This window comes from Carassius gibelio, chromosome B21 (genome assembly GCF_023724105.1).
Source record: "Carassius gibelio isolate Cgi1373 ecotype wild population from Czech Republic chromosome B21, carGib1.2-hapl.c, whole genome shotgun sequence".
NCBI classification, from domain to species: Eukaryota; Metazoa; Chordata; class Actinopteri; order Cypriniformes; family Cyprinidae; genus Carassius; species Carassius gibelio.
The window spans coordinates 15629665-15656108 of NC_068416.1; the positions used below are offsets into that span (position 1 = coordinate 15629665).

The following is a 26444-nucleotide window of genomic DNA, read 5'->3' on the forward strand; positions in this document are numbered from 1 at the left end:
AATCTACGGCCTGTCCTACTGACCTTTACTACTACACTCTCTATTCCAGTTGTTCTCTGGAACTGCCAGTCTGCTGTTAACAAAGCAGACTTAATTTCTTCTATTGCTAATCATTCCAGTCTCAACCTCATGGCACTGACTGAGACTTGGATCAAACCTGAAGACACTGCCACTCCCGCAGCCCTCTCCACTCATTTCACTTGTTCCCTCGTACCACTGGGAGGGGTGGAGGTACTGGTCTCCTTATATCAAAAGAATGGAAATTTGATTATCAGCCCTCACCTACAGGTGATGTTTCATTTAAATTACATGCCATTACTGTAATCCCAACCTGTTTAAATCCACTTTGTGGTCATTTATAGTCCCCCAGGTCAATTGGAAAACTTCCTGGAGGAGTTGGATGTGCTGCTATCAAACTACTCCTATGGTACTGCTTGGTGACATCAACATCCACCTAAATAAACCCCAGGCTGCTGACTTCAAAACTCTCACGCGAGTGTCTACTACTGCGACTCACAAATCAGGCAACCAACTGGACCTCATCTACACGCGCTGTTGCTCCGTGGAAAACTCTTCAGTTGCTCCACTGCACACCTCAGACAACTTCCTCATTAGTGCTAACCTAGCACTTACTCCTGAAGCAGCACACACTCCAACGCAGGTCACCTTTCGACGGAACCTGCGCTTACTCTCTCCATCTCGCCTTTCTTCTGTGGTTTCATCCTCGCTTCCTGCACTCTCTCAGTTTTCAGCTCTGGACACGAACAGTGCTATGAACACTCTTTATTCCACTTCAAACTCTTGCTTGGACAACTTTTGCCCACTGTCATCTAGACCAGCACGCACCACCCCCTGGCTATCCGAGGTTCTCCATGAACATTGCTCTAAACTCAGGGCTGCAGAGAGGAAACGGCATAAATCAAGAAATCAGTCTCTCCTCTCTTCCTTCTCTGCAAATGTCTTCACTGCTAAAACATCCCACTACCACAACAAAATTAACAGCTGTTGTGACGCTCGGACACTCTTCAAAACTTTCTCTTCTCTTCTTTATCTGCCTCCACCACCTCCTCCATCAACTCTTACAGCAGACAGCAGTTTTCTTCACAAATAAGATAAGAACAATCAGTAACCAATTCTCCACACCGTAGACTGAGGACGACTTCACAATGACCAATGCACACTCTTTCTCCTCCTCTCCACTCTCAGAGATGGATGTTTCCAAACTTATCATGTCCAATCATGCTTCTACTTGTCCACTTAATCCGATCCCCACTCACCTCCTTCAAGCCATCTCTCCTTCAGTCATACCTTCACTTACTCACATTATCAACTCCTCTCTTCACTCTGGAACATTTCCCTCAGCATTAAAAGACTGCCCTGCTCACGGTTACTGAAGCCCTGCGACTGGCAAGAGCAGCTTCAAAATCCTCAGTACTCATCTTACTGGACCTGTCTGCTGCTTTTGACACTGTTAATCACCAGATTCTCCTGTCCACCCTCAGAAAGATGGGCATCTCTGGAACCACACTCCTGTGGTTGAAGTCCTACCTCTCTGATAGATCCTTCAGCATGTCTTGGAGGGGTGATGTTTCTAAGTCACAACAACTTGCTACTGGGGTTCCTCAAGGTTCAGTACTTGGACCACTTCTCTTCTCCATCTACACGACGTCATTAGGATCTGTCATTCTGAAGCATGGCTTTTCTTATTACTGCTACGCTGATGACACCCAACTCTAGTTCTCATTCCAACCAGATGACCCGACAGTAGCGGTTCGTATTTCAGCCTGTCTGAGTGACATTTCTAGATGGATGAATGACCATCCCCTTAAGCTCAACCTTACGAAGACAGAACTCCTAGTGATTCCAGCTAACCCATAGTTTCATCACAACTCCTCTATACAGCTGGGTTTTCATCAACCATAACTCCTTCCAGGATAGCTAGAAACCTAGGAGTTGCGATGGATCATCAGTTAAGCTTCACAGTCCACATTGCTACAATGACCCGGTCCTGCAGATTTGCCCTAAACAAATATAGGAAGATTAGACCCTTCCTATCAGAGCAAGCCACCCAACTTCTTCTCCAAGCTCTTGTTCTCTCCAGACTGGACTATTGTAATGCTCTCCTGGTGGGCCTTCCTGCATGGACTATCAAGCCTCTGCAATTGATCCAGAATGCAGCAGCGAGGATTGTCTTCAATGAGCCAAAAAAAAGCTCACGCTACTCCTCATCAGGTTACACTGGCTACCAGTAGCCACTTGCATCAAATTCAAGGTACTAATGCTTGCCTACAAGAAAGCTTGCACTCTTAAAGTGAATGCTGCCTTGTGGTGCCACCCCAAAAAAGCTGGTGGAATGACCTCCCAATCTCAATTCGTACAGCGGAGTCTTTTCTCATTTTCTAGAAACATCTAAAGACTCATCTTTTTCGCCAGCACTTAACCAACTAATATTAGCACTTTTCCTTTTCTTCTATATAAAAAAAAGAGAAAAAGCCTGTTGTATACTGTTGTTGTTCTCTTGTTGACCTGACTGCTTCTTTTGTTCTCATTTGTAAGTCACTTTGGATAAAACCGTCTGCTAAAATGATTAAATGTAAATGTTAATACACATCTAAGATAGCTCTGTAAACTCACTGAGTGAACCAGACAAGTTCTGTGACTCAAACACATATCTCTGGATAAACCTGAAAATAGCTGTCCACCAGCGGTCCCCATTCAATCTGATAGAACTTGAGACGGTCTGCTTAGAAGAATGGCAGAAAATGTCCAAATGCAGATGTGCAAAGCTTCTCACTTTGTACCCAAAAAGAGTATATAATAACTGCCAAAGCTGTTTCAGGTACCGAGTTATACTTACGCATTTCAATTGTGAAATTTTGCAAGAATAAATAAATACATTTGCAAAGGTACCTAAAAATATTTTTCTTTTTGCCTGTTTTTGCACAATTTGGTGTATGAGGGGTATGAGTTGTTGCTAAAATTATCATTATTTTGGGTATTTGGTGCAATGCAATTTGTTTGTGGTTTAAGGTTAATATATATATATATATATATGTGTGTGTGTGTGTGTGTGTGTGTGTGTGTGTGTGTATATATATATATATATATATATATATATATATATATATATATATAAATATTAGTGGTGAGCATACATTAATTTTTTTAATCTAGATTAATCTCACTGTTATCTTGGAATTAATCTAGATTAAAATGGCTCATTTGAATTCTGCCAAAGGCATTCAGAATATGTATGCTACCCAAATAAAATAAGGACTAAAAGGAACGTTAAGTCTTTGAGAACGGGTTTCTCAAGCCAGGTGGTACATTAGACCAGGGGCTCATCTCCTGTTTCCAAAATGCATCACAAACTGCTTGAGAAAGCTGTAAACGAATTCCACATTGCACAAGTTGCAATCAACCTGTGTGAAACAGGTGTGCGTCTTGTCGAGGTTTCCATTGAGCTTCTTTAAAAAAAATTAAATATAAAATTCCCTGAACCACATTTGATGTGGTAATTTCACAGTAGGCATACACACAGGTTTAAAGAGTCATTCTCGCCCCCTACAGCTTCGGCTAGGTATACATCTGCACAAAAATATCAAGGTGAAAGTCATCATAGCTCGCGTAGTATATACCCAGCTCCCAATCCAACTTTGAGAATAGAGTAACAGCTAAATTTTTTTTTAATCACCCGATAAGAGTCTCACGTTAACGCAGCACGTTAACGCCGGTAACGGGCCACCACTAATATACATGTTCCACATATCGTACATAATTGGCACTCCTCTCTGCCCTGCCTTTGATATGCATTTTTACAAAGCACATAATTCTGAAAAGCGTGTTGAGCTTTGATTGGCCAGCTCTTCAGTGCATTGTGATTGGCCAAATACCTCGTGTGTTTAAAGGAAATGTTACCGCCCTTACCATATTTGGAAACACACAGCATCTTCATGACACGGCAGCGGTGGTGGCAACAACACTACAGCGAGAATACAAGTAATACATTCTTTCTTTGTGTATACCCCGGGCGCCGCAGCATAAATAGCTGCCCACTGCTCCGGGTGTGTGTTCACAGTGTTTGTGTGTGTGGTCGCTGCTCTGTGTGTGTGCACTTTGGATGGGTTAAATGCAGGGAACGAATTCTGAGTATGGGTCACCATACTTGGCTGAATGTCACGTCACAAAAGTATTGCCGTCTACAGGGTCAGAAAGCTCTCAAATCATAAATATCTTAACGTGGGTTCCAAAGATTAACGAAGGTCTTATGGGTTTGGAACTACATGAGGGAGAATTATTAATGACAGGCATTTCATTTTTTGGTAAACTATCCCTTAAACAAATGAAAAGATAGTATGACAAAGATATCATTCAAACAAATGTTTTATTTTGAATATGAGATTAAGCTGAAGAATAAATGCAGGTAATCTCACTAGTTCATCTCTCTCTCATACTAATCTCTTAATACAATACAATTAACGTTTAGTACAGTTATACAATAAGCTTTCATGAAGCAACTCAACATTACTCCAAGTGACGTAGTAACAGAGGCGTAGGCTTTTTAAAGACATTCCGTTGTTGTTTCTTATGTATTTACACACACTCGTGCTGTCGAACTGTTGTACAATGAATGTTGAGAATAATTTGGGTCTCAAGAGCACTGTTGACGGATCTGATAAAACCAGGGTTGGATAAGGTCACCACTGAACAATGCAAAGTTATGCTGGTGCTAAAGGGTGGCTATATATAAACCTAATCCAATCCCCCTCCTGACATGAGCCAGCTAAATGCAGACAACCAGACAATTCAGAAAGATGGATTTGTGTTGAATAATGGACAGTACTCGCAAAACCAAAGTTTTCTTTCAGAACCCTCCATTTCTATTTCTGCCACAGAAATGAGGGAGAGTAAATCACACATTAAGTGACTGTTCAATGTGACAGGAAGGCAATATTCAAACCAGAAATAATGAGAGCCGTTTAACAGTAATAGGTTATAGATGGCACCTGGGACTTCACAGTGGTTCTCTATCAGGATTGACATCAGCTGTGCTGTTTTTTTGCTTCACTGCAAAACAGGGGTTTTGTAGGTAATTTGAGGCTGTCTGGCAAGACGCCACCTGAGTATTCAATTCCTTTCTTGAGGAGGAGAGGATGTAAAGAAGGCAAGAGGCAGGAAAGGAAATTATAACCTGCACTCTTAACACAATAAATCACAAGGATATGTATGGCAATGCATCTTAAAGTTGCCATCACAATCAGGATAAATTTTATTAGTCAAGGGGCATTTTATAAACTCGACATACAAATTCAATGAATAAGGAAGTCTTAAGGAGATAATAGGTACAGGGACCTAGCTGTGACTGCCCAATAAATGCAACACGAGCTCCTCGTCTTCAGCCAGTGAGAGGCCAGTGTCCAGAGGAGTTACTGTGGACTCCTTCCTGGGCTTCTTCTTGCCCACCTGTGTCTGCTGTACTTCATCATCGCTATCATCATCATCCTCACTGCTGTCGCTGCTGAAACTTCTCTTCCTGCCACCTCGGTCTGATGAATCGCTGCAAAGACAAAGAAGGGTCAATACACATATGAAGACAGAAGGCAAAAGGCAAGATATGCTATCTATACAGTGAAGAGTGGGGCAAGATGTGTCAGTGGGTAAACTGTGTCAGTCGCATTAATCTAGAAAACGGCATACATTTTGTGTCACATAATCATACATACAGTATTTTCCGGACTAGAAGTCACACTTTTTTTCATAGTTTGGCTGGTCCTGCGACTTATAGTCAGGTGCGACTTATTTATCAAAATTAATTTGACATGAACCAAGAGAAATGAACTAACAGAAAACATTACCGTCTACAGCTGCGAGAGGGCGGTCTATGCTGCTCAGTGCTCCTGTAGTCTACACTGAAGACATAGAGCTCACCCTCGCGGCTGTAGACGGTAATGTTTTCTCTTGGTTCTTGTGTCTAAATAAATGCGACTTATAGTCCAGTGCGACTTATAGTCCGAAAAATACGGTAAGCTGCGGTCTACGAGTCAGAGATGCAAATGAGATAAAGATTTTTTTTTTATGATAAATGGCTTCTGCATTAAAATGCAAGTAAATTTTCTATATGTCACACAAAATATGTCTTAACGAGTCTTTGTTATGTATTGTACACTATTGTTCTAAAGTTTGTGGTTGGTAAATATTTTTCTAAATTGAAATGTTTAAAAGTAAATAACATACTCACCAAGATTTTTTTGTGCTTAATTTGTGTTAATTGTGAAAATCATGCCTTCTATTTAAAAAAAAAAAAAATTGTGACATTATAAATGTTTTCACTGTCACTTTTGATCAATTTAATGCATTCTTCCTAAATAAAAGTATTAATTCCTTATATATATATATATATCATTTGAATAATCAAACCTTTGAATAATAATATAAGTAATAAAAAAAGGCCTACCTTTTCAGTTTGTTTTTATAAATACACTACAATAAAATATTTTGAAAATTAAAGCTTGCTATGATGAATCATGAATATCTTAAGGAAAATTTTAATAAAAATTTGGAATAGGACATAATATGTAAAATGATTGCTTGTTTTGTATGCTTACTTTTAATTTAAAAACATCTTGCTTTAAAAAAAAAAGAAAAAGAAAAAGAAAAAAAGTCTTCTCAAACTTTAAATGGCTCCACATTTAAGATGCTCTTTTTCAATTTCAGCTGATGGGGAGACACCTTGAAATATATTTAGGCATATTTGTTTAACTGCATCTAATTTCCTTTTTAAGACAACTTAAGTAAAAGTGGCAAAGCTTACCCCATCCCATCTCCTACTTGTAAACACAAGAGATCCTGTGATGTGCTACTTGTCCTTGATCTTTAATTACAACATCAGCTTTCAGCTGTCGATCTGTGACCAAAGAGCATAGATATTCACTGAGAAAGGAAAAGACTTTCCTTGAGCTGATTGAAAATTCTTTGGAGAATGTGCATTTGCAAAACAAGGCACTGAACATTTCCCACAGGACCACTGATGCACCAAAGTGCTTGCAAAAGCAATCATCTGAGATTCATCTAGGAAGCGATTCCTATCACAAACGTGCACTGCATTTTAAAAGGCATCTATGTGCTGTTGAGGTGAATGGGTTTTTTCAAAGTACCGGCCCATGCGGGTGACCTTGATAGCCAATGCAGACAATTCCTAACTTAATTAAATGAGGCTATAATGGTGCATTCATGCACATCCAGGGCAAGTAATACTATTAAGGTCCTGTCAAGAGACTTTGAGGTGTGAAAAGCTTTCCTCTGGTCTATAAAAGTTAAATTTATAGCAAGAACAAAAGTTCAGCTCTTTTGTAAAGGAAAGCTACTGGACTTCCACCATTTCTGGAGTTGTGCAGAATCCACAGCACAATTATTCTGAGCTGCTTAGTTGCAAGTTTTTCGCAGCACACTGTGAGTGCTAGACTGTTTAAATCATGTTTTGATGAGAACTTTCTGTGCCTTCCTGAACTCTTTGCAACATATAAGGTTTTATATGTAATGAGATACGTACTTAATGGGAAGGATCAGTGCATTTGTGTTATTTATTAGGGATCTCATGCAAAGTGCTTGCTGCACAGCTCTTTTACATAATAATACCATGAAGAAACCAGGAAGGATGACAGATCAGCACAACGTTTAATTAAGTTAGAAGGTCTTAAATGGCCCTAACTTAATTAAGTGAGTTAATACATGAACGGTGTACTCATGAACATCCAGGACAACTAATAACATTAAAGGTCTGTCCAGAGACCACCTGGAAGTGGGAAAATCCATCCTCTGGTTTACAGCAGTCAGGTTTTTAGATAGCACACATTACGATGTTAAGGGCTGGTCATATAGAGTTTAAAATTACTGGCTATGTCCAACCAGCTCAATGACTCAGAATTAGGGATGTGCAAATCAACTAGCTAATTAAAAGCACTCCTGTTAGGAATAACAAAATTAAAGGGAAAAATTAAGAAAAATGAAAACTAGGTCATTAATAACTCATGTCATAGGTTATTTGGTCCATACTTACATACAGATTTGGTTAATAGGCAACAAAACTGTAACCAAGATTCTTTGAAATATCTTCTTTGGTGTTCTACAGAATAAAGTCAGTCAGTAATACGTTAGTATAGGGGTCAGGTCTCACTGTTAACTAGCTGATTATTATCGTGCCTGTTTATTAGAAATTATAAAGCACATATTATGATCATATTCTACAACTCTAATCCTATCCTATACTTACATTTAACAACTACATTAGTAACTATTAATAAGCAGCAAATTAGGCAATATTGAGGCAAAAGTCAAAGTTAATGGATTGTTAATAGCAAGAATTGGACCTTAAAATAAAGTGTACAAGAAAGTCATACATGTTTAGAAGTAATTGAAAGAATTGTAATTTTGGGTGAACTATTAAGGAACACTGTGTATATAAGAAAATCTATATCTTCTTGTCAGTTGTTGGAAGGGTTGCACGATTTGGAAAAAAATTAAATAGCAAATTGTCTACAATTTAAAATATTGCGCTTTAAATTAGTATGTGTGCGCTTGTGTGTTTTCAGGTTTGATGTGCTTGTATAGGGCGGCACGATTTTGCCAACATTTTGTAAATATATATACATTTTTATGCAGCTTATAATAATAATATTATTATTATTATTATTAGTATTAAGCTGCATAAAAAAATACAAAATAAAAAAGTAAAAATTAAAATTCTCACTATTGTACTTCAACCATAAAATACTAAAAACAATTATATATTTAATACAATTTAAATAATTTAACTGTTCAAGTGTAGAAGCATCACAGCTGTTTGGTGTAAACACAGTACTGCACTTCACTCACGATGCAAATATTTAATTAAACCACAGTTTACTAAATCACACTATATACTGCATATCAATTTTTATTTCAATTAATCATGCCGCCCTAGTTGTTGGATTCCTGATATGATCCGTTAACTGCTGTGACAGGGTCAATGAGTCAGTTAGTTAAACTTAAAGACAGAATCATTAAGAGAAGAGTCGTAAATGAATAATTCAGAAATGTTTATGGCCGGATCGACTGATTCTCTGAACAGATTCATCATTCGTAAAACTTCACAAATGGACCACTCATTCATTTTACTGTAACTCAGCATTCAGAGTAACTTCACTCTCATTTTAAGGAATATTTCCAAAGATTCACAAAGTGCTGGCAGGGGCAAGGTGAGGCAGGGCCAGTAAGATCCTATTAGATTTATGGGAGGGAGGTATCGGTCAAGACAGCAAAGTAGGAAGACAGGTACTGGTTCAGGGTTAGTGATGCCTCTGGCTCCAGTCCCGAACACCAGCCTTCAATATGACGGAAAAAAAATGGGCGAGCGAGCCAAAAGAAGAGGAAGAAAGAGAGATTTATCAGATTTACAGCGCCAGAGCCTCTCCTGCATTCAGCAAGTGTAGCCATGCAGTAAACACACCGCACAAAGTCATTAATCAGAGCCGCTGCTGCTGTCTATGCCGTATCACCTGCACTGTGTTTGTGCGTGTCAGAGAGCGTCCTTAATGCACGTACATGACTGAATGACAGAAAAACAGAGACATAAAAGTATGGGCCGACAGATGGAAAGACTGAAGACGAATGAGAACAGAGGACATGATTGGGTTTTACAAGAGAGGATTGGATAAAAGACAAAAAGCGAGAGTGAGAATAAAGTATGGCCCTGCCTCTCACTTTAAATCTGGATGTAATTATGCATTTTATAGATTATCTACAGCCAACTAAAGGATCTGTGCTTAATGCTGCCATGGGGAAAATGAATCATCATGAATCATTTTCCCCTTTAGAGGGATACCTCCTCAGAGAGGCAATTCTGCAGCGGACCTCAGAACAAAAAGAACACCGGATCAGCATGCCTGAGCCTAATCGAACGCTACAAACTCAATACAAGCAGAGAGAGCTGAGAAAGCCGAGGCTGTAATTGAGTATCAGAAGAATCAATTCCTCATTTCAGAATAATTACGGCCTCGTGATGCGGTGCCGGACTGATTGGCTTGATTTACTGGTGTAATGGTTTCCCACCATCACAAAGCCCTGCATGAGGTATGTAACTGAAAAGGGTCAAATATGATAATTGGTTCGACGCTCAAATATAGGCATTCAATTTGAAACGGTGCACAGTTAGAAACTTTGTATTTTAGAGGATCACCATCCTTTAGGTCACATCCTGGTGCCTTTTTAACGCTCTTAGCTTTTCATGAAAAACTCAATCGTTCTTCATTAGAGGTTTGAGTGATGAAATTGCTGCATGACTTTTGAAAGCGATGAAAGTCATTAATGTTGTTCGCAAAAGTTTTACTCTTACCCTTCTTCCTCCTCAGAGGAGGACTCAGAGTTGCGCACTTTGTCGGGATCAGGAAGTGTGCTGGGGTCAAATTCTTCATTGGCACCTGACAGATACGCTACCACCTCCTCCTCCTCCTCCTCCTCATCATCGTCGTCGTCGTCATCATCACCTTTCTTCTCCTGTGTGACAGAGAGAATTCTTCAATTACATAATGTACTTATCAATCGTTAATACTGATCATCTGATATCTTAGACGATGGCACCTTTCACAATGAATATTTTCTTTCCCTGTTAACTCTAGCCTGTTTCCACCTGTCATACAATCTCAGTATACCAGTGGTTTTCAAACCTGTCCTGGAGGCACCCATGGCCTGCACATTTTGCATGTCGCCCTAATCTAACACCTGATTCAAATCATCAGCTCATTGGTAGAGATTGCAAGATCTGATTTGGGATCCCATCTGCGGTCAGAAATTTAGATAACATTGTATTTGTAGTGTAAATACAAAGCCGGCTTTATGATTTATTTTACAGAAAAGAAAATATTCAAAACAACCTTTTTTGATTACTAATGACTTTCATGGTTTTGAGTGGACTAATCTTTTAATTTAATAAATGTAGTAACTTATTATTACCCTTAAATGGTGAAAAATTATTACTTTAGAGTAGTAGTAATATGTACCCTTAAGGTGCTACTATGACATTTTTAGGGGTACATAAGGTGCAAAAGATGACTTTTTGAGGGCACTGCCCCAGCGACAAGCTGTTGTATCACTAAAGGTACACATTTTTGCATCTGAGGGGTTCCTACACCAGCTGAGCAACTGCCACTGAGAAAGCTAATGGATAGATCTATCTAGGTATTATAAATGAACTTGTTGGCCATCAGAGGTACTTCACATCCTGATCAATGGATACAATCTCCCTAAATATGTCAGCTCTGGGATCATTTACAACCAAAGTGTGTCCGTTTCCTCCAGCGATGGTGGTCAAGGAATCGATTCCAGCCCTGTCTTTGTTCATTATAAGTTTCAGAGACTTAACAACTCAGACCTTGGTCTGGTCACAACCAGATTTATTTCCCCACTGTTCTGCTCCACCTCCAGACTGACTTGCTGTGCCCTCAGGCAAGTTCTACAGTGTGCAGCATGACCCCGTGTTCTGACCTCTACTTCTTTGGTTTAAGACAGAACTACATAAATCTAAATCCACACTGTGTCAATTCACACATCTACAGTAATATGCACATCTAAACAGACCACCCAGATCGGCAGAGGCTGAATTGTCTGTGCCAGAATAATATTGTGGTATAATCTATTACAGATAAAGGAACAAAACAACAAAATTAAAATTATATAAAATAACAGGTGTTTGTTCAACTTTACAGGTTAAATTCTTCATGTCTAAGTGGGTGGCTCTTGGTCTGAATAATCTACAGTATAGAACAGCCTACTGCCATTAAAGATTTGGTTAGGGGAGCGTGTATATCTGTGCTTGGACCTGATATGGGGTTTCTTTAGGTACCGGACACTCTGTATTCAGCGATGCTTCTGCCTGTGCTGTAATCTAATCATGCTTTGTAAGACCCATTTGAATTCTGCTGACAGACCTGCGCTTTGAACAGACGCGTCTATGTGCACTGAATAACGCCAGACAACAAGAACAGCAATAAGAGGGAGTCAGTATAAAAGACTTAAATAAAGCAAGAACTTAAAACAAAAGAAATTAAGAAATTAATACTTTTATTCTGCAAGGATAAATTAAAATGATAAAAAATTGACTTTTTAAAAGGGACATCAGATGCTCATTTTCCACAAGTTGGTATAATTTATGTTTTAACGAAGTCTATAACATACTTTGATCATTTCTCAATGGTAGTGTAAAACAACACGCTTTTCACCCTCTTTTCACAGCTACCCGTTTTGGTGCATATCCCTTTAAATGCTAATGAGTTACAGCTGGCCCCGCCCCTATCTTCAGTGTTGTGAGGAGCAGCTCTCCGAGACAGTAACTTAAACAGCGTTTGTTTTAACTAGCACAGTATTCGGAAAGGTGGTTTGCAAAGATTCATAACCTTATACTCACTTTTGGATGTGAGGCTGGATCATGAATCATTTGCGCGAACAAAACGCATTTACGTAGATTGGGGTGTATTCACTTCAGAAACAAGCGTAATCCACTGCGTCCTCAGTGGCTCAGATGTCAGGAGTAAATGACGACTGCTGTGTTCATTATTACAGCCAACAACAGAACACTTCATCGCTTAGGAGAAATTATTATCTACATCTGCTCCGGTGGTGAAACAATGGCGGACTGATGACAGCTCAGTCAGGTCAAGTCTATGCTAAAACAGCAGTGTCCGTCAATAGTCATGGGAGGAGCCTTGGTCTGTGTGATGTCACTCTGCCAGGAATCTGTAAATGGCTTGATCTGAGACAGTGCTTATGATTAGAGCTGATGTAAAAAAAATAAAAAGGCACTGGGCGGATTTTTTGCATTATAATGTGGTTGTGTACACACACTGCCAGTTCACATTTATGTTCAAACACCATGGAAAAGTGAATTTTGCATCTCATGTCCCCTTTAATCATTATATAATCCTATAAATAAACAAAAGGTTGACTGTGGTAACCTTCAACCTACAAATGAAACTAAGGAAAGGTAAGTTTTTTTTGTAAATTAATGGCATTACATTAACAAATTTACCGATTGAGCAACAAGACTCTGTAGGGTCCATCTATTTCCTCAATCTCCTGGAGAGGAGCCCCAAAAGAAGTGAAACTGACAAAAAATGAATCAGCACCGCTATCTGTTACAGCACATGCTGTCAAAAGGGCGATTAAATAGCTCTCAAAGGAATGAGTGAATGCTAAAAGAGTGCTGAGATTCATTGTTAGGGTGGTGATGAATAGTCACACGATCTAGGACAGACCGCTGAATTGATCAGATGACAAACGAGAGGAGAGCAGCAGCTGCATTTCCATATGGATGCGCAGAGCTCAATCCCCCAGCGAGGACAGGCGGAGAGAGACGGGACACATGACAGCTGCCATCCTGTGAATTATGCGCTGTCTGTGGGAGGGAAAGGCCAGAAACCGAGTGGCATCTTTCCCCTCTCACTTCCTGTGACCGGAATTCCTCATTTCAAATCATAAACCATTTAATGAACCTTTCAGATCCTCAAATTTTCTTTAAATGTGCTGTTGCTTTAAATTCACATACAATACCAGCTCTCATCATTAACATCCAGCTTTCGAGATGACTTTGAGCTATGTTTGACATACCTCTTTATGCTGTTTGCTCGCTTCCCTTCGAGCTGCTTTCTCCTTCAGTCTTTTCTCCTATTGAAAACGAGAGAGAGAGAGAAAAGAAATGACTTAATAAATAGGTGCTCAGGTACTTATATTTGGTCATGCCACAATCTCATAAACATGTCAAACAGCAAGGGGTTGAATTGATTACACGGACTCAGGGAAAAGAAAGCACAATTTAACTTCAGTGCCCTGCATTTCTTTTTGTCGTGTGTCATTTTCCAATATGAAGGGGCGACTAGACTACCAGACAAATATACACATTACTAGTGACTCACAGATGTCTGGAAGACGGAAATATTAAGAGGTTGAGGGTTGAATGGAAATCAGAGTGCTGAGAGTGTAATAAACCCAATGTCAAGTGCATTTCATTGGCTTTTCATTACTTTAGAAATGTCAAATGATGCTAATATCCATTGGTTCACTCGGACACGACATTGTACAAATATCAGTGCCATAAAATCAAAGTCAGTGACAGCGGCGGGTTGCCATTAAATATGTCAGAATATATTGCATATTAAGAATTTTCCCTAAACAAACTCCTAATCTACTGCTTATTAATATTTATTAAGGTAGTTGTTAATGTTAGGTAGGATTTAAGGGGTCTAAAATATGGTCAGGCATCAATGAGTGCTGTATTAGTGCTAATAAACATCCAATATTCTAGTAAAATGCATTTTAGTAATAATAAAGTGTTACCAAATATTTAAACTAAAAAAATTTTAAAGGCAGAGATCTTTGGAGATCTCTTTTATAAAATATTAATTCTGGTGTTATATAGTTTCATGTGAAATTTGTTTGCCATTAGTTTCAGTTAACTATAACAGTTCTTAATTTCGTGAATAAATAAAGTTATAATAAATAAAGTTAGTGTGAGTTTGACCTGAGCATATTTGAGAAAGCCAGGAACATTCTTCTATCTAAAAACTCTCTAAATAAGTTATTATCCTCCCACAGATCCGCAAGAACACTGTGGTACTCTATAAAACTATAATCTCACTAAAAGAATGCAGAAGTTTGATATTAATAGCTTATCCATACCTTTAAAGCAAACCTATACTGACACATTTTGAGTCGCTGACTTGGCACACGTCACATATGCAGCAAAACCCATCAGTGGTTTTAAAGAAACACTATGCATGCTGTTAGTCTCAGGGTTCAGCTCCAAATGTTGTTCTGCTGGAGTAATAAAGACTCCATGAGAGAATAAGAAACACAAAGGCACCAGCGAGCCTAGCGTGTCTGATTAATGAGCATGAGCATGTATCTGATGGATTACTGGGTAGCTGCCTCTCAAAGTCTCTGAGAGCACAAAATACAAAATCAAAATGGATTAGGATGGTTAGGCTTTTCACAGGAATGTTCCCAGACACAAGACAATGTCTTCTGCCTCGTGACTTTCAGGGAAAAAAAATGGTTTTTACTGTATGCCAGTCTGAATGTCAGTACTTGACAGAACTGGCAGGAGAAATTGGCAGGAGAGACTGGCACCAGCATGTTTTATTTTAGTTTTCACTTGGCTGAGAAGTGAAAGATTTCAAATGTACTATGCTGGGTTAACAGACAACAACCTCTCCGTTTATAAAAAAAAAATAAAAAAAAAATAGGGCCCAATATTCAGTTTCAGCTCATTAAAATCAAATAGAATTTATTTTATACTACAACTTAATTCCACAATTTGATGGATTTCTGAGCAAAATTTTTTTTTAATAAGATAAAAAAAATTAATTGTATTGATTGAAAAAAAAAAGTCTAAATTAGAGCCTGACCAGAATGAGAGTTTGGCAAAACATGGGCTAAATAGCCTGCGGCTATTGGGGAACATGTATTAAGTCTAAGTGATTTCAAAAGAAATCATTGTTTCAGAGATTACGTAAAACCATGTTTTTATTAAATGAAAAACCATGTTTCAACAAAACTAAATGCTGCATCTTATTTTACATTGACTTTAATACTTGTTTTTCAATGGATGACTTATCTTGTTAAATGCTTGGTAAAACCAAGCCAAGACCTAGTTTTATGACATAATATTAGCTTGAAGTACATTTATTATTTGGATAATTTGACAACATTTAAATGTTCATGATTTACTGAATTTGCATTAATAAGTCACATGACATGCAGGTAAACAAAATACATATAAATTTTTTAAATGTACTTATATTCTACATTTTTATGATTAATTATTTGAACATTAAACATTTAATCTCTTGAATATGCATTTTATTTTGACTTTTTTTTTTTTATAATTGTATTAATTGTACATTTTAATTTAATTTGTTTTTATGATTTAATTACAATTTGGAAAGCTCTGATCTACTGATTAGCACACATAATAATCCATGGTGCTCATATGAATGCCGCAAGATCAACTCTTTTTCCAATCAATTCCTGCCTTCTGTATTCTATCGTTAGAAAAAAAAAGTGGAAAACAGCAGAATCTACTAAAACCTAACTCTAAGTTTAACTTGGATGAAAAAGGGCCACGAAAACAGGACATAAAGAACATGGTGCTCATCTGCTCCATGTCCCATTATAGAAACAGATCCCATTACTTCTCTACTTTCTAACTTAGCTACGCTCTCCCAGCGATCGATATATATATATAAAAAATAAAATAAAAAAAAAACACAAATAAACTGAAACCTAAATCAGACATAAACTAGGGATGCACTTCACCGTACTTGACTCTCAAGGAGAAAACACTCTTTGCTGGAACGACGCAAATGGTGTGATTTTGCCGGAGAGCAATCCTTTAAAAGCTTGTCCAATACTCAGAAGTACAGTAATAAGTCAGAGGCCCAATCTCAGCACTGATGCCTGGAGCTTCAAGCCACGCTGCCTGCTCAGGCATCTCAGTTATTTCGATTTGCCTGAACCTGCCAGAGCACCAGCCACAGGGCCAGCGTGTCTTTTCGATTGCCCATTGCCCTCAGCTCCTTCAATATTACTTTAATCTGAACACCTGGAGCTGAACACAATAAATAAAGAGATTCAAAGAAGCCTTTTGATTCAAGGAGGAGCTATATAAACTCGGCGTGAACCAAGAGGATGGAAAAGATGATGGTATGGTCTATCTCACCCTATGTTTCTCCTTGATTTTACGACGGTACTCGATCTTGTCAAACTCCTGGTCTTCCTTGCGAAGCCGCTCTTTGGCTGCTTCCACGTTAATGCCAGACGTCTCCTCCTCCTCCTCTTCATCTGGTACCATGGTCTTTTGCAATGGAGGCCATTGCTGCACCACCTGCACACATACCTCACAGTTAATTAATTTTCACTGCTTTTTATGACTCTCAGTAATGTGTTTCTGAGAATACAAACCTCTCCCTCCTCAGTGAAGATCTTCTTAGTGTTGACCTTGAAGCTCTTTTTCTGGATTTTCTTTGCGTCTTTGAATTTGGATTCCTTTTGTTTCTTAATCTTGGACTTAGCATCTGTGTCCTAAAGAAAGAGAAAATGTATTTTACATAACCAGATGTAATTATAAAAGCTGTCAATTTTACCTCCTTGGGGCCAGGTTTAAAAAAAGAGAATTGATAAAGGAGCTCTGAAAGCAGTTCATTTGATCCCGTCATTCAACCAGGACACGGAGGCACCCAACACCACTCCACAATATTCCTGTCTCCTCTGAAGTCAATCAAGTCGATTGCTGATGAGATGTGAAAAGGTTCAGATCTTGAGGAAAACCACTTTCCACTTAAACACTCTGCAAACTCAAAAAAAGATACTTGCTACTCTGCAATTTACAGCCGTAACAGCCTTTAGCCCTTTTGCATCAAAAAGACTATTGACTAAATTGACTATAAAAATCAAAATCATTTACAAGGTGTTGACCAAATCAATTTATTCATGTGTGCAAAGAAAAGCTAGCAAAAAATGACAATTCACAAGGCATTTTATTATTATGATATGTAATAAAGAAATACATGTAAAGTGTCTTTAGAACTGTATATATATATTGTTTTATTTCTATATCAGAAATCATTTTAATGTGCTAATTTCAATTTGGTGTTTAAGAAAAAGTTTTTGCTGATGAAAACAGTTTTAGATGAAAACAGTTTCTTGTGAAAACCGTGACTGATAAATGTAAAGTTCAAAAGAATAGTATACATTTAATTTCTTTACTGTCACATTCAGTCAATTTAATCAGTCAATAGAATCATTATCCTTTAAAACACTAATAATAATAATAATAATGATAATAATGCCAAATGTAAAATAATTAGCTATTTTTTTAATAATAACAATAAATTACAGGGCTAAATTAATACAACTGGCAGTTCTTGTTTTGGCAAAGTAGCTGTATGAAAAGTTTAGATTTTTTTTTAATGAAATATTATTATTTAAAAATATATATGTCTAACTGTACTGCAGTATTTGATTGTGGAGCCTCAAGACATATCAGGCAATTCTGACATGACTCACAGGTCCGCGTCTCTCATAAACCTGCCAGGTCTGCACAGGAGTCATGTTAATGGTGTCTCAAAGGAATATTGAGAGGAGAGTTACATAATTTTGCACGTCTTCATATCTGGAGGCCTATTAAAACAATGCGCTTTGAACGCAAAATGCACAGAACTCGAATAGAAGCTCTTCTGAATCACAGTGCAATGGGTCACAACAGCCGAGACGTTACGAGGAAGATGACTGAAGAAATGTCCATTTCATAAGCACCACAGACGTAATCTTCCCACCGTTCACAAGGTAAGCTTCATTAATTATTTTCCATGTTTCAAGTTAAGGATAAAGCTGAAGTGTGTAATTTGTATTCAAACCTTTTTATAAATTTGTGATTCCGTACTCTGTATGTTATGTTAAAATAGATCCAAATAATGCATTCAGGAACATCCTTTTTCTGTATGGCAAAATGTGACTATTACTTGGTTATAAAGCCAAAAGTATACAGACATTTTCCTCTAATTAATAGCTTGAGCTATTTCAGTCACACTTATTACTAGCAGGTGCATAAAATCAAACATACAGCCATGAAATTGCCTCAGGCAACCATTTATATTGAAATGGGAACCCTTAACTGCTGATAATTCCTGTGTTCACAAAGCAGAGCCCATCAGAAATGTGCAATAACTGTAATTACACCAGAAATGTGTGTTGCTTATTTACCTCCTCCTCATCCTGGCTCTCTTCATTGATATTGAACACATCTTTACGCTTGACAGTCAGTAGGTCCTGATCATTCTGGTCGTCCTCATCCTCTTCATTAAAGCCACATAGCAGAGCTGCAGGCTTCGTCTCCTCCTCATCACCATCATCCTCATCATCATCCTCAGACTGTGAGGACTGAGACTGCTCTCCTTTGAGTTGGGCTTTGAAACTCTTGAGCTCGTCTTCAGACTCGTGTCCTGCAGCGCCTCTGTGGTCCTCCGTCACCCCACTCTTCTGCTGCTGGGCCTTACTGAGGAAACGGACCCGCGGAGCCACCGCCAAACCCAGTGACCTGACAGCGACAAGACCACACAAACCTGTCAGCTTCACGTCAAATTAAATGCATTTTTTTTTTAATCCCATTTTAGTTTTTTTGCCACTTTTTTATTTTTATTTTTTAAGTGAACTAAAACTAAAATGTTTTGTAAAAAATAAAGCATTTATAATAGAATATATATTCTATAACATATAAAATGTGCATTAATACATTTCAAAAACAAAATTAAAACAGTTATTTGCAGTTTTAAAAGAGAGGAACTGCTCAAATATGATTATAAACTATTACTGAATATAGTGACAGATAATTTTTTACCATTTCAGATATTTTGTTTTTACCACTTTTAATAGAGACATTTGGAGATGAGGAAAAAATTAATAAATAAAACAGCTTTTAGAACAAAAAATTTATATCTTTTTTATATTATAAAAATAATAATAATAATAATAATAATACATTAAAAAGGTACATGCTGCTTTAAAATGAACTGTTCAAGTATGATCAAAAATATGACTGCTGAATATACAGTGACAGGTCATCTTTCACTAATTTTCACTTTTTTGACACTTTTGGACAGGATATGGGTATGTGGGGAAATAGAGACAAGATTATTGACACTAACCACTAGACTATAATGAATTATGAACAAAATAATTGTATTAAACAGTCTATGTTTTTCCAAAACGGATGGTGATGGTTTCTTTTTGGATGATTTAACTGCACAATAATGACGCATTATTTGAAGTCCTCAAGAGTGTGTTCACATGGCTCACACACAAACACATTTACACAGAGGACTGCTGGGCATTACTTCACAGCATCCACTCACATTGCATATTCTGGGAGTTTGAGCTGGAAAACATCAAAGACGTCTTTGTTCTTCATCAGATAGACGGAGCGGAGGTAGGACACAAAACACTGCCGTTGAGAGGAGGGGAAAAAGAGAAGAGGCATTACAGAGGATAAAATCGGAAAACTTATCCCTGATAAACACATTAGTGAGAGTGCACTAGCAGGCGTTTCATGGCAGCAATTTGCCCGATTACATTTCATGCTGTTCTTCTCTCTATAATGAGCCTCACAAAGCTCAGCCCTTAGCGTGAGGCAGACAATCCGATTATCCTAAAAGCATGGCTTGGCTCTACAGTACAGCATCAACCTTTAGTGTTTGAGACGAGGTGTGACAGACTGCACAGGAAGTCAGGTCTCCTCGGGTCTTACCCTCTGTGCTCGTTCCTTCTGCTCCTTCTCCTGTGCCAGGAAGGCCTCCAACTTCTGCTGGACGCACACCAACTTCTCTGGGTTCACCCTGTGAATTAATACAAACAAATTATTCAAGGGATAGTTCACCTAAATTTTTTTTAATTCTGTCATAAATTACTCACTATCACGTTTTTCCAAACCCATTAGACGTTTGGTCATCTTCAGAACACAAATAAATATATTTTTGATGAATTCTGAGAGCTCTCTGACCCTCCCATAGACAGCAAGGGCACTACCACCATCAAGGTCCAGAAAAGTATTAAGGACATCATTAAAATAGTCCATGTGACATTAGTTTTTCATCCGTAGTTTATAAGAAGCTAATTTTTGTGTGCAAAGAGCTCTCGAATTCATCAAAAATATCTTCATTTATGTTCTGAAGATGAACGATGGTCTTACAGGTTAGGAAACAAAATGAGGCTGAGTAATTAATGACAGAATTGTATTTATTTATTTTTTTGGGGGTGAACTACCCCTTAAAGTCAATGGCCTTGTTTATATATGGTTTTAACATGTGTCAAGCAGTCAGTGCAAGGGTAAACAGGGTCCAACATATTTGTGATTTGTTTTAAAAAGTAAAAAATAAAGAGTTTATAAATTAAGTTTATTAACAATGAAATGGTTTGGAATTTTTGTCCATTCCAGTCAGGCACTGATGAGTGCAAATGCTACTAAATTAACTGAGCATTCTGGTTAAATTGGGACATTTTTGTGAAAAGTAACACTAAATAACAGCAAACATAAAATCAGGCCTGTGGAGACTGGGTCTGCAGCTGCATTCTCACAGCAGATATCACTGATCATAATGATCTCAACATGATCACATGCATCAAGCTGCCATCTTTCGTTCTCAGCATGCATGTGGCTTCCTCTATTATTCACAAAGCCTTCTGCTAAACACTGATGAACATGTCACACACTACAACACTGACACAATAACTACACATTAGCTCCAAGCTCATCTTATTTTCACTGCAAAACTGACTGCATGCAGTCGCAGAAGGAAACGAGAGATACACTCACTTGATTTTGTTAATGGGAACTTTCTTCTCTTGAAGCTGTGCAATCATGCCCTTCTCCTCTGACGGCAATAGGACAAGAAGAGCTTCGCCTCCCTCCTTATACCTGCAGAGAAAAAGAGAAAGAGAATGTGTGTTACAGCAACATTTCACTCAATATTTCCTCAATTCTGTGCTACATAATATCAGCAATCAGTTTTGGAATGGCATGACAGTGAGTGCATGAGCTCAGAATTTTCTTTTTTTTGTGAACTGTCCCTTTAAGGTCACACTAGGTGGTCTGCTGCAACGCAGACCTCTCACACAACCCCTTTTTTTTTTTTTTAATGCTCAGCTCAGTGAGTGTTCATGTTAAAGCTCAGGAGCTTTCTGCAGAGGGTGGTGATCTATGAAGGGGAGTTACTGAGAATATCGATTCCACACTGAAAAGACAAGTGTAGCACAAGGAGAAGAGAGTGAAACTGGCAGCTGGGTGGATGGCAGGTGTGTGCTGTCTCGCTCGAAGCGCCGAGAAACTTGACATGTTTCTGTAGCTATCCAGTGCCTAGTATGTGCCCTCAAGGTGAGACTTTGACAAGTCAAGCCAGAGCTTAAAAATGTAAAAGCTAAATAGCTGAGCTTGTGTTAATCTATCATGTGTCCAGTGTAAATGGACAAATCTGTACAGTGGTTAAATATGATTTTATGTAAGAGCTTAATTCCAAGGCCAACATTGTTTCCACATGTATTAGAAACATGGAAGTGATGAGGAACAGTTCAAATCTGCCATCTAGTGTTTCAGATAAAACACTCTTCCATTAAGATTGTTACAATGCTTTATGAAACATTAACCCTCAACCAATATTCAGATAAAAACTGTTAATCAGTGTTACCTGGCTGTTCTGCCCACCCTGTGGATGTATGTGTTTCCATCTTCAGGACAGTCAAACTGCAGCACCCAGTTCACAGCAGGGAAGTCTAGCACCACAGACAAAAAACCATTAAATGTGTTCCAGTTACATACTGCTTCATTAAATAAATATTCACAAACATTTGCTGAGATTTGTACTCAAACCAAATATTAAATTAACAGCACTTATTTCAGTCATTCAAACATAATGTGCATTTTTCCACAGAATAAACTTCCATTACCAAGTCCTCTGGCAGCGATGTCTGTGGCAAAGAGGACGGCTGAGGTCTTGCGGACAAAGTCATTATAAACCTCCACCCTCTTCATCTGCTGCTGTTTTCCATGCAAAGCAAGTACGGAGATACCTGGACGCAACCGGCAGAAGACCCTGAACAGATACTGAACCTGCATACAGAACAACACCCGTGAATTTCATCAAACATTTTTTTTATCAATACTTTTGTTCAGCCAGCATGCATTTAATTGATTAAACAGTTAATATATTTATAATTAAAAAAAAGATGTTGTTCTTTCTATTCATGAAAGAATTCTGAAAGAAATAAAAAATAAGCAGCATAATAATAAGAAATGTTTCTTAAGCAGCAAATAAGCATACTAGAATGATTTCTAAATGATCATATGCCACTTCAGCTGTGCAATGATATACATTACATTTTAGCGTGTATATATATATATATATAGATGTTATGGAAAATTAAAATAATATTTCAAAATGTTACTGTTTCAAGTGTATATTTGATATAAGTGCAAAATAAATTTCTGAACTTAATGCAACCTTGGTGAGCATAAAATACTCAAGAATGTTTTACAGATTCTTTTGAACAGTAGTCTAAGATATTTTTAATTGAAAGTCTAAACAATAATGCTCATATATAACGTGAAATTTTTTTAAATTCTTTTTATATATATATTTTTTTTTTCTAGTAGTTTCAGACATTTTAAACCCACTCCATTCTAGGAAAACAGACACGGAGATGTACTACAGAAATAGTTTGAGCTGTTACCTCTTTGCAGCAAGCAAAAAACACAATGATCTTCTTCTTAACATGACTCCTCAAAAATGAGAAGAGCATGTTGACTTTATGGTGCAGCTCACACACCACATAGTTCTGTTCCAGAGTGGCTGGTGTACTGCAGAGAAGATCAGTGTTTAAGAGCTTCATGTCCATCCATGATGTTAAAGGTATTGACATAACATAAACCCAACATAAATCCCTATAAAACCAAGAGATTACCTGAACTTGGCCTGCTCATGGACCCACACATACTCTGGGTTCTTCAGGCTCAGTCTGGCCAGATCTTTGACAGACTTGGTCTGAGTGGCAGAGAAGAGAAGGGTCTGCCGTGTTTTCGGAAGGTTTTCAATAATGGCATTGAGTGTGTCGGCGAAACCCATGTCCAGAATTCTGTCGGCTTCATCAAGTACTGCCATGGAAGAGATGTATGTCAGGTTATTCAAAATAAAGAGCTGAAAATCACAACTGCACATGTATAAAGTCCACTGGTTGGTGTATAAAATTTGGGGTCAATGAGATTCTATATTGATGAATTCTGACAAAAAGTACCTCGATTTCCACAAAAATAATAATAACCAGCACAATGGTTTTCAACACTGATAATAAGAAATGAATAAAGAGCACCAAATCAGCCAATTGAAATGATTTCTGAAGGATCAGGTGACACTAAAGACGGGAGTAATGATCAAATTAATTCTTTGTTCAAATATAAATCTTACTGACCCTAAACTTTTGAACAGCGTTGTATTTAAAACTCTTTCTAAGCATCACCTTACCAAGCATGTGGAGATCTGAAGCATGAAAGGTGGCCGTCTCGTCCATGTGCTGCAGCATACGTCCTGGGGTGCAGATAATGATATTGGTGCGATGGATTTTTTCTGATTCATCTTTCAGATCCTGCAGTCATTGAAAAATAATAACCAATTATTACACGATAAAAACCTTGAAAAAAAAGAAAAAAAGAAGCAAGAAACAGACTAATCACTAAAGACAAGAGAGGCGCACCTTTCCACCGATTACAAGACCAGCAGAAAATTCATGGTGCTTGCCGACCTTCCTCAACACCTCGAAGGTCTGATAGGCCAGCTCTCGGGTGGGAGAGATGATGAGGGCGCCGAGGCCATCCATCGCAGTCCACTGTTCACGGTACAAGCACTCCAAAACCTGGAGTATACAGATATATGGATATTATATATATCATAATATATTATAAATATTACATATTTACAGAAATATTAATTAGACCAAAAAAATATAATCTTGTCATTGCATTTTCAGTTCCAATATACTGAATTCAACAGTGTTTCAGATTTTTTTCCCCTAAATATTGTATACAATTTCACAATATTGCTGTTTTATTTTTTTTTATCCAAGCCAAAACCCATTACTGTTGGGGTTTTGTCAAGAGAAACAAGGTGATGCTTACTTCCAAGTCGGCCTACAAAAATACATTAGCACTGCTCTATTGCTTACTGGGATGAGGAAGGCCAGAGTCTTTCCAGAGCCAGTCTTTGCAGCACCAAGAACATCTCTCCCTTGCAAAGCGAAGCCAATCGTCTGCCTCTGAATCTCTGTGGGCTGCCTGTACTGAGCCTCATGAAGACCTGAAGGCATGATCAAGAGCATCATTAAGATTAAGAAGACATATGTGAACTTGTTAACATGCAAATCCTCAAGTTTGCTCACCTTTCAGAGTCTTTTTTGAGAGTGGAAAATCAGAGAACTTCACAGCTTCTTTGGGATTGATCTAGGAAAACATTTACTCGTGTCAAAACCTTAACAGTGGCATGTTTCAAGATGGATTAGGTGTCTGATGAAGGATATCAGGACTATTATAAATCTCAACAACAACACAACACAGCGTCTGAATACTTGACATGCGGAATCAAATTAATCCAAAACCTTGATATGTTAACTTTTTATGTCTGTTACGTGGCCTTTTCTGTCCCAGGACTAAAAAAAAAAAAACACAGACTACAAATAAAACAGTATCATGTTTGAGTAAAGACCTGTGCTGACCATCAGCAACACTTCAGGTACAACATCCAAAGGACTAGTTAGCGCTTGTAAATTGAACATTGATTTTAAATGTCAAAAGGCAGAACAGCCGCATAACAGGTAAATAAACACGTGGAACTTCTTAGAAACAAGTACTGTATGAGAAGTCAGAAATGCTTTGCGATATCAGCCTCATGATATCTCACCTCGGAGTATTTATTCACCAGCTTCTGTATGACTTCTCTCTCCACCTCATAGTCGCGTTTCTTGGTGCTCTTTTGAACTTTTTGGACTCGTTTCTTGGTTTTGTTGTATTTCCTTTTCCATTTCTCAAAATTCTTCACAGGGTCATCGTCTATCTGCGTTTTAGCTTTATCCTTTTTATCCCGCATTTTCAATTTGTTTCGTTGACTAGCTAGTGCGTAACAGCGTAACAACACGTGAAGGTTTACCTCGCGAGATCTTTGCTGGCAGTGAAGGTTGCTATATGCGTGAATGTGCGCCATCTAACGACCTGGAGCGGCGAAAAAACATTTATTAGACCCTAACATTTTAAGTTATTTATATTTTTTATATCTACACTCGAAGGGATCATGGGGTAGCAGGATTGATCCGTTTTTATTTAACACGTATGGTTATATTTTATTTAAATAACTGAATTATAAATGTTGTTGCTAAACTGAATGTAAAGGGGTGATTTTATAATTATAGATACATTTGGCATTTCAAAAAGGTAAACAATTATTTATAGTGTTGTATTGAAAACATTACATTTTTATAATTCTGTGCTTGCCAAAAATTAATTACCTTCTTTATTTTTCTTTTAATGTAAAAAAAATATATAAGTATTATTTGTTAACTCAACAAACTAGGCAATGTGTTTGAAAAACAATAAATCAATGAAAGGAAAAATCTTTCTTGCCTCATTAGATAAACGGTCCTTACATTCCAACACTTGAAACTGAGATGATAATTCACCTATGCATACCTTAAAAAAAAGACAACAACGTCTTCACAGAACCATCCACTTGGAGCAAACATTTATCCATCTAAAAATGCATTGGAGACTTTTTGTCCCATAAGGATCCCTGTGTAACTTTTTTAAATGACACAAAATACTTAATGATAATAAT

General features: G+C 37.8%; 1 protein-coding gene across 1 annotated transcript; it reads right to left on the minus strand.

Moving 5' to 3' along the window:
• Positions 1-4367: 4367 nt before the first annotated feature.
• Positions 4368-25785, minus strand: ddx10 (DEAD (Asp-Glu-Ala-Asp) box polypeptide 10). Its single transcript, XM_052588352.1, has 18 exons — positions 25518-25785; positions 25000-25060; positions 24787-24917; positions 24319-24477; positions 24090-24210; positions 23533-23722; positions 23302-23428; positions 22519-22681; positions 22260-22344; positions 21392-21493; positions 20327-20414; positions 19935-20023; positions 18787-19120; positions 16987-17106; positions 16745-16909; positions 13636-13692; positions 10370-10530; positions 4368-5557 (listed from the first exon to the last, which is right to left on the minus strand). The coding sequence occupies exons 1-18, from the start codon at positions 25701-25703 to the stop codon at positions 5353-5355; spliced, it is 2544 nt and encodes an 847-aa protein (XP_052444312.1). The 5' UTR covers positions 25704-25785; the 3' UTR covers positions 4368-5352.
• Positions 25786-26444: the final 659 nt, after the last annotated feature.

Excerpts from the sequence above, each read along its gene's own strand:
- ddx10 (XM_052588352.1), bottom strand. The coding sequence starts at position 25,703 with ATGCGGGATAAAAAGGATAAAGCTAAAACGCAGATAGACGATGACCCT. Across the intron at positions 20,415-21,391 it reads GTTCCCATTAACAAAATCAA|GGTGAACCCAGAGAAGTTGG; the intron begins GTGAGTGTATCT and ends ATTAATTCACAG. Across the intron at positions 13,693-16,744 it reads AAATCAAGGAGAAACATAGG|GAGAAAAGACTGAAGGAGAA; the intron begins GTGAGATAGACC and ends CGTTTTCAATAG.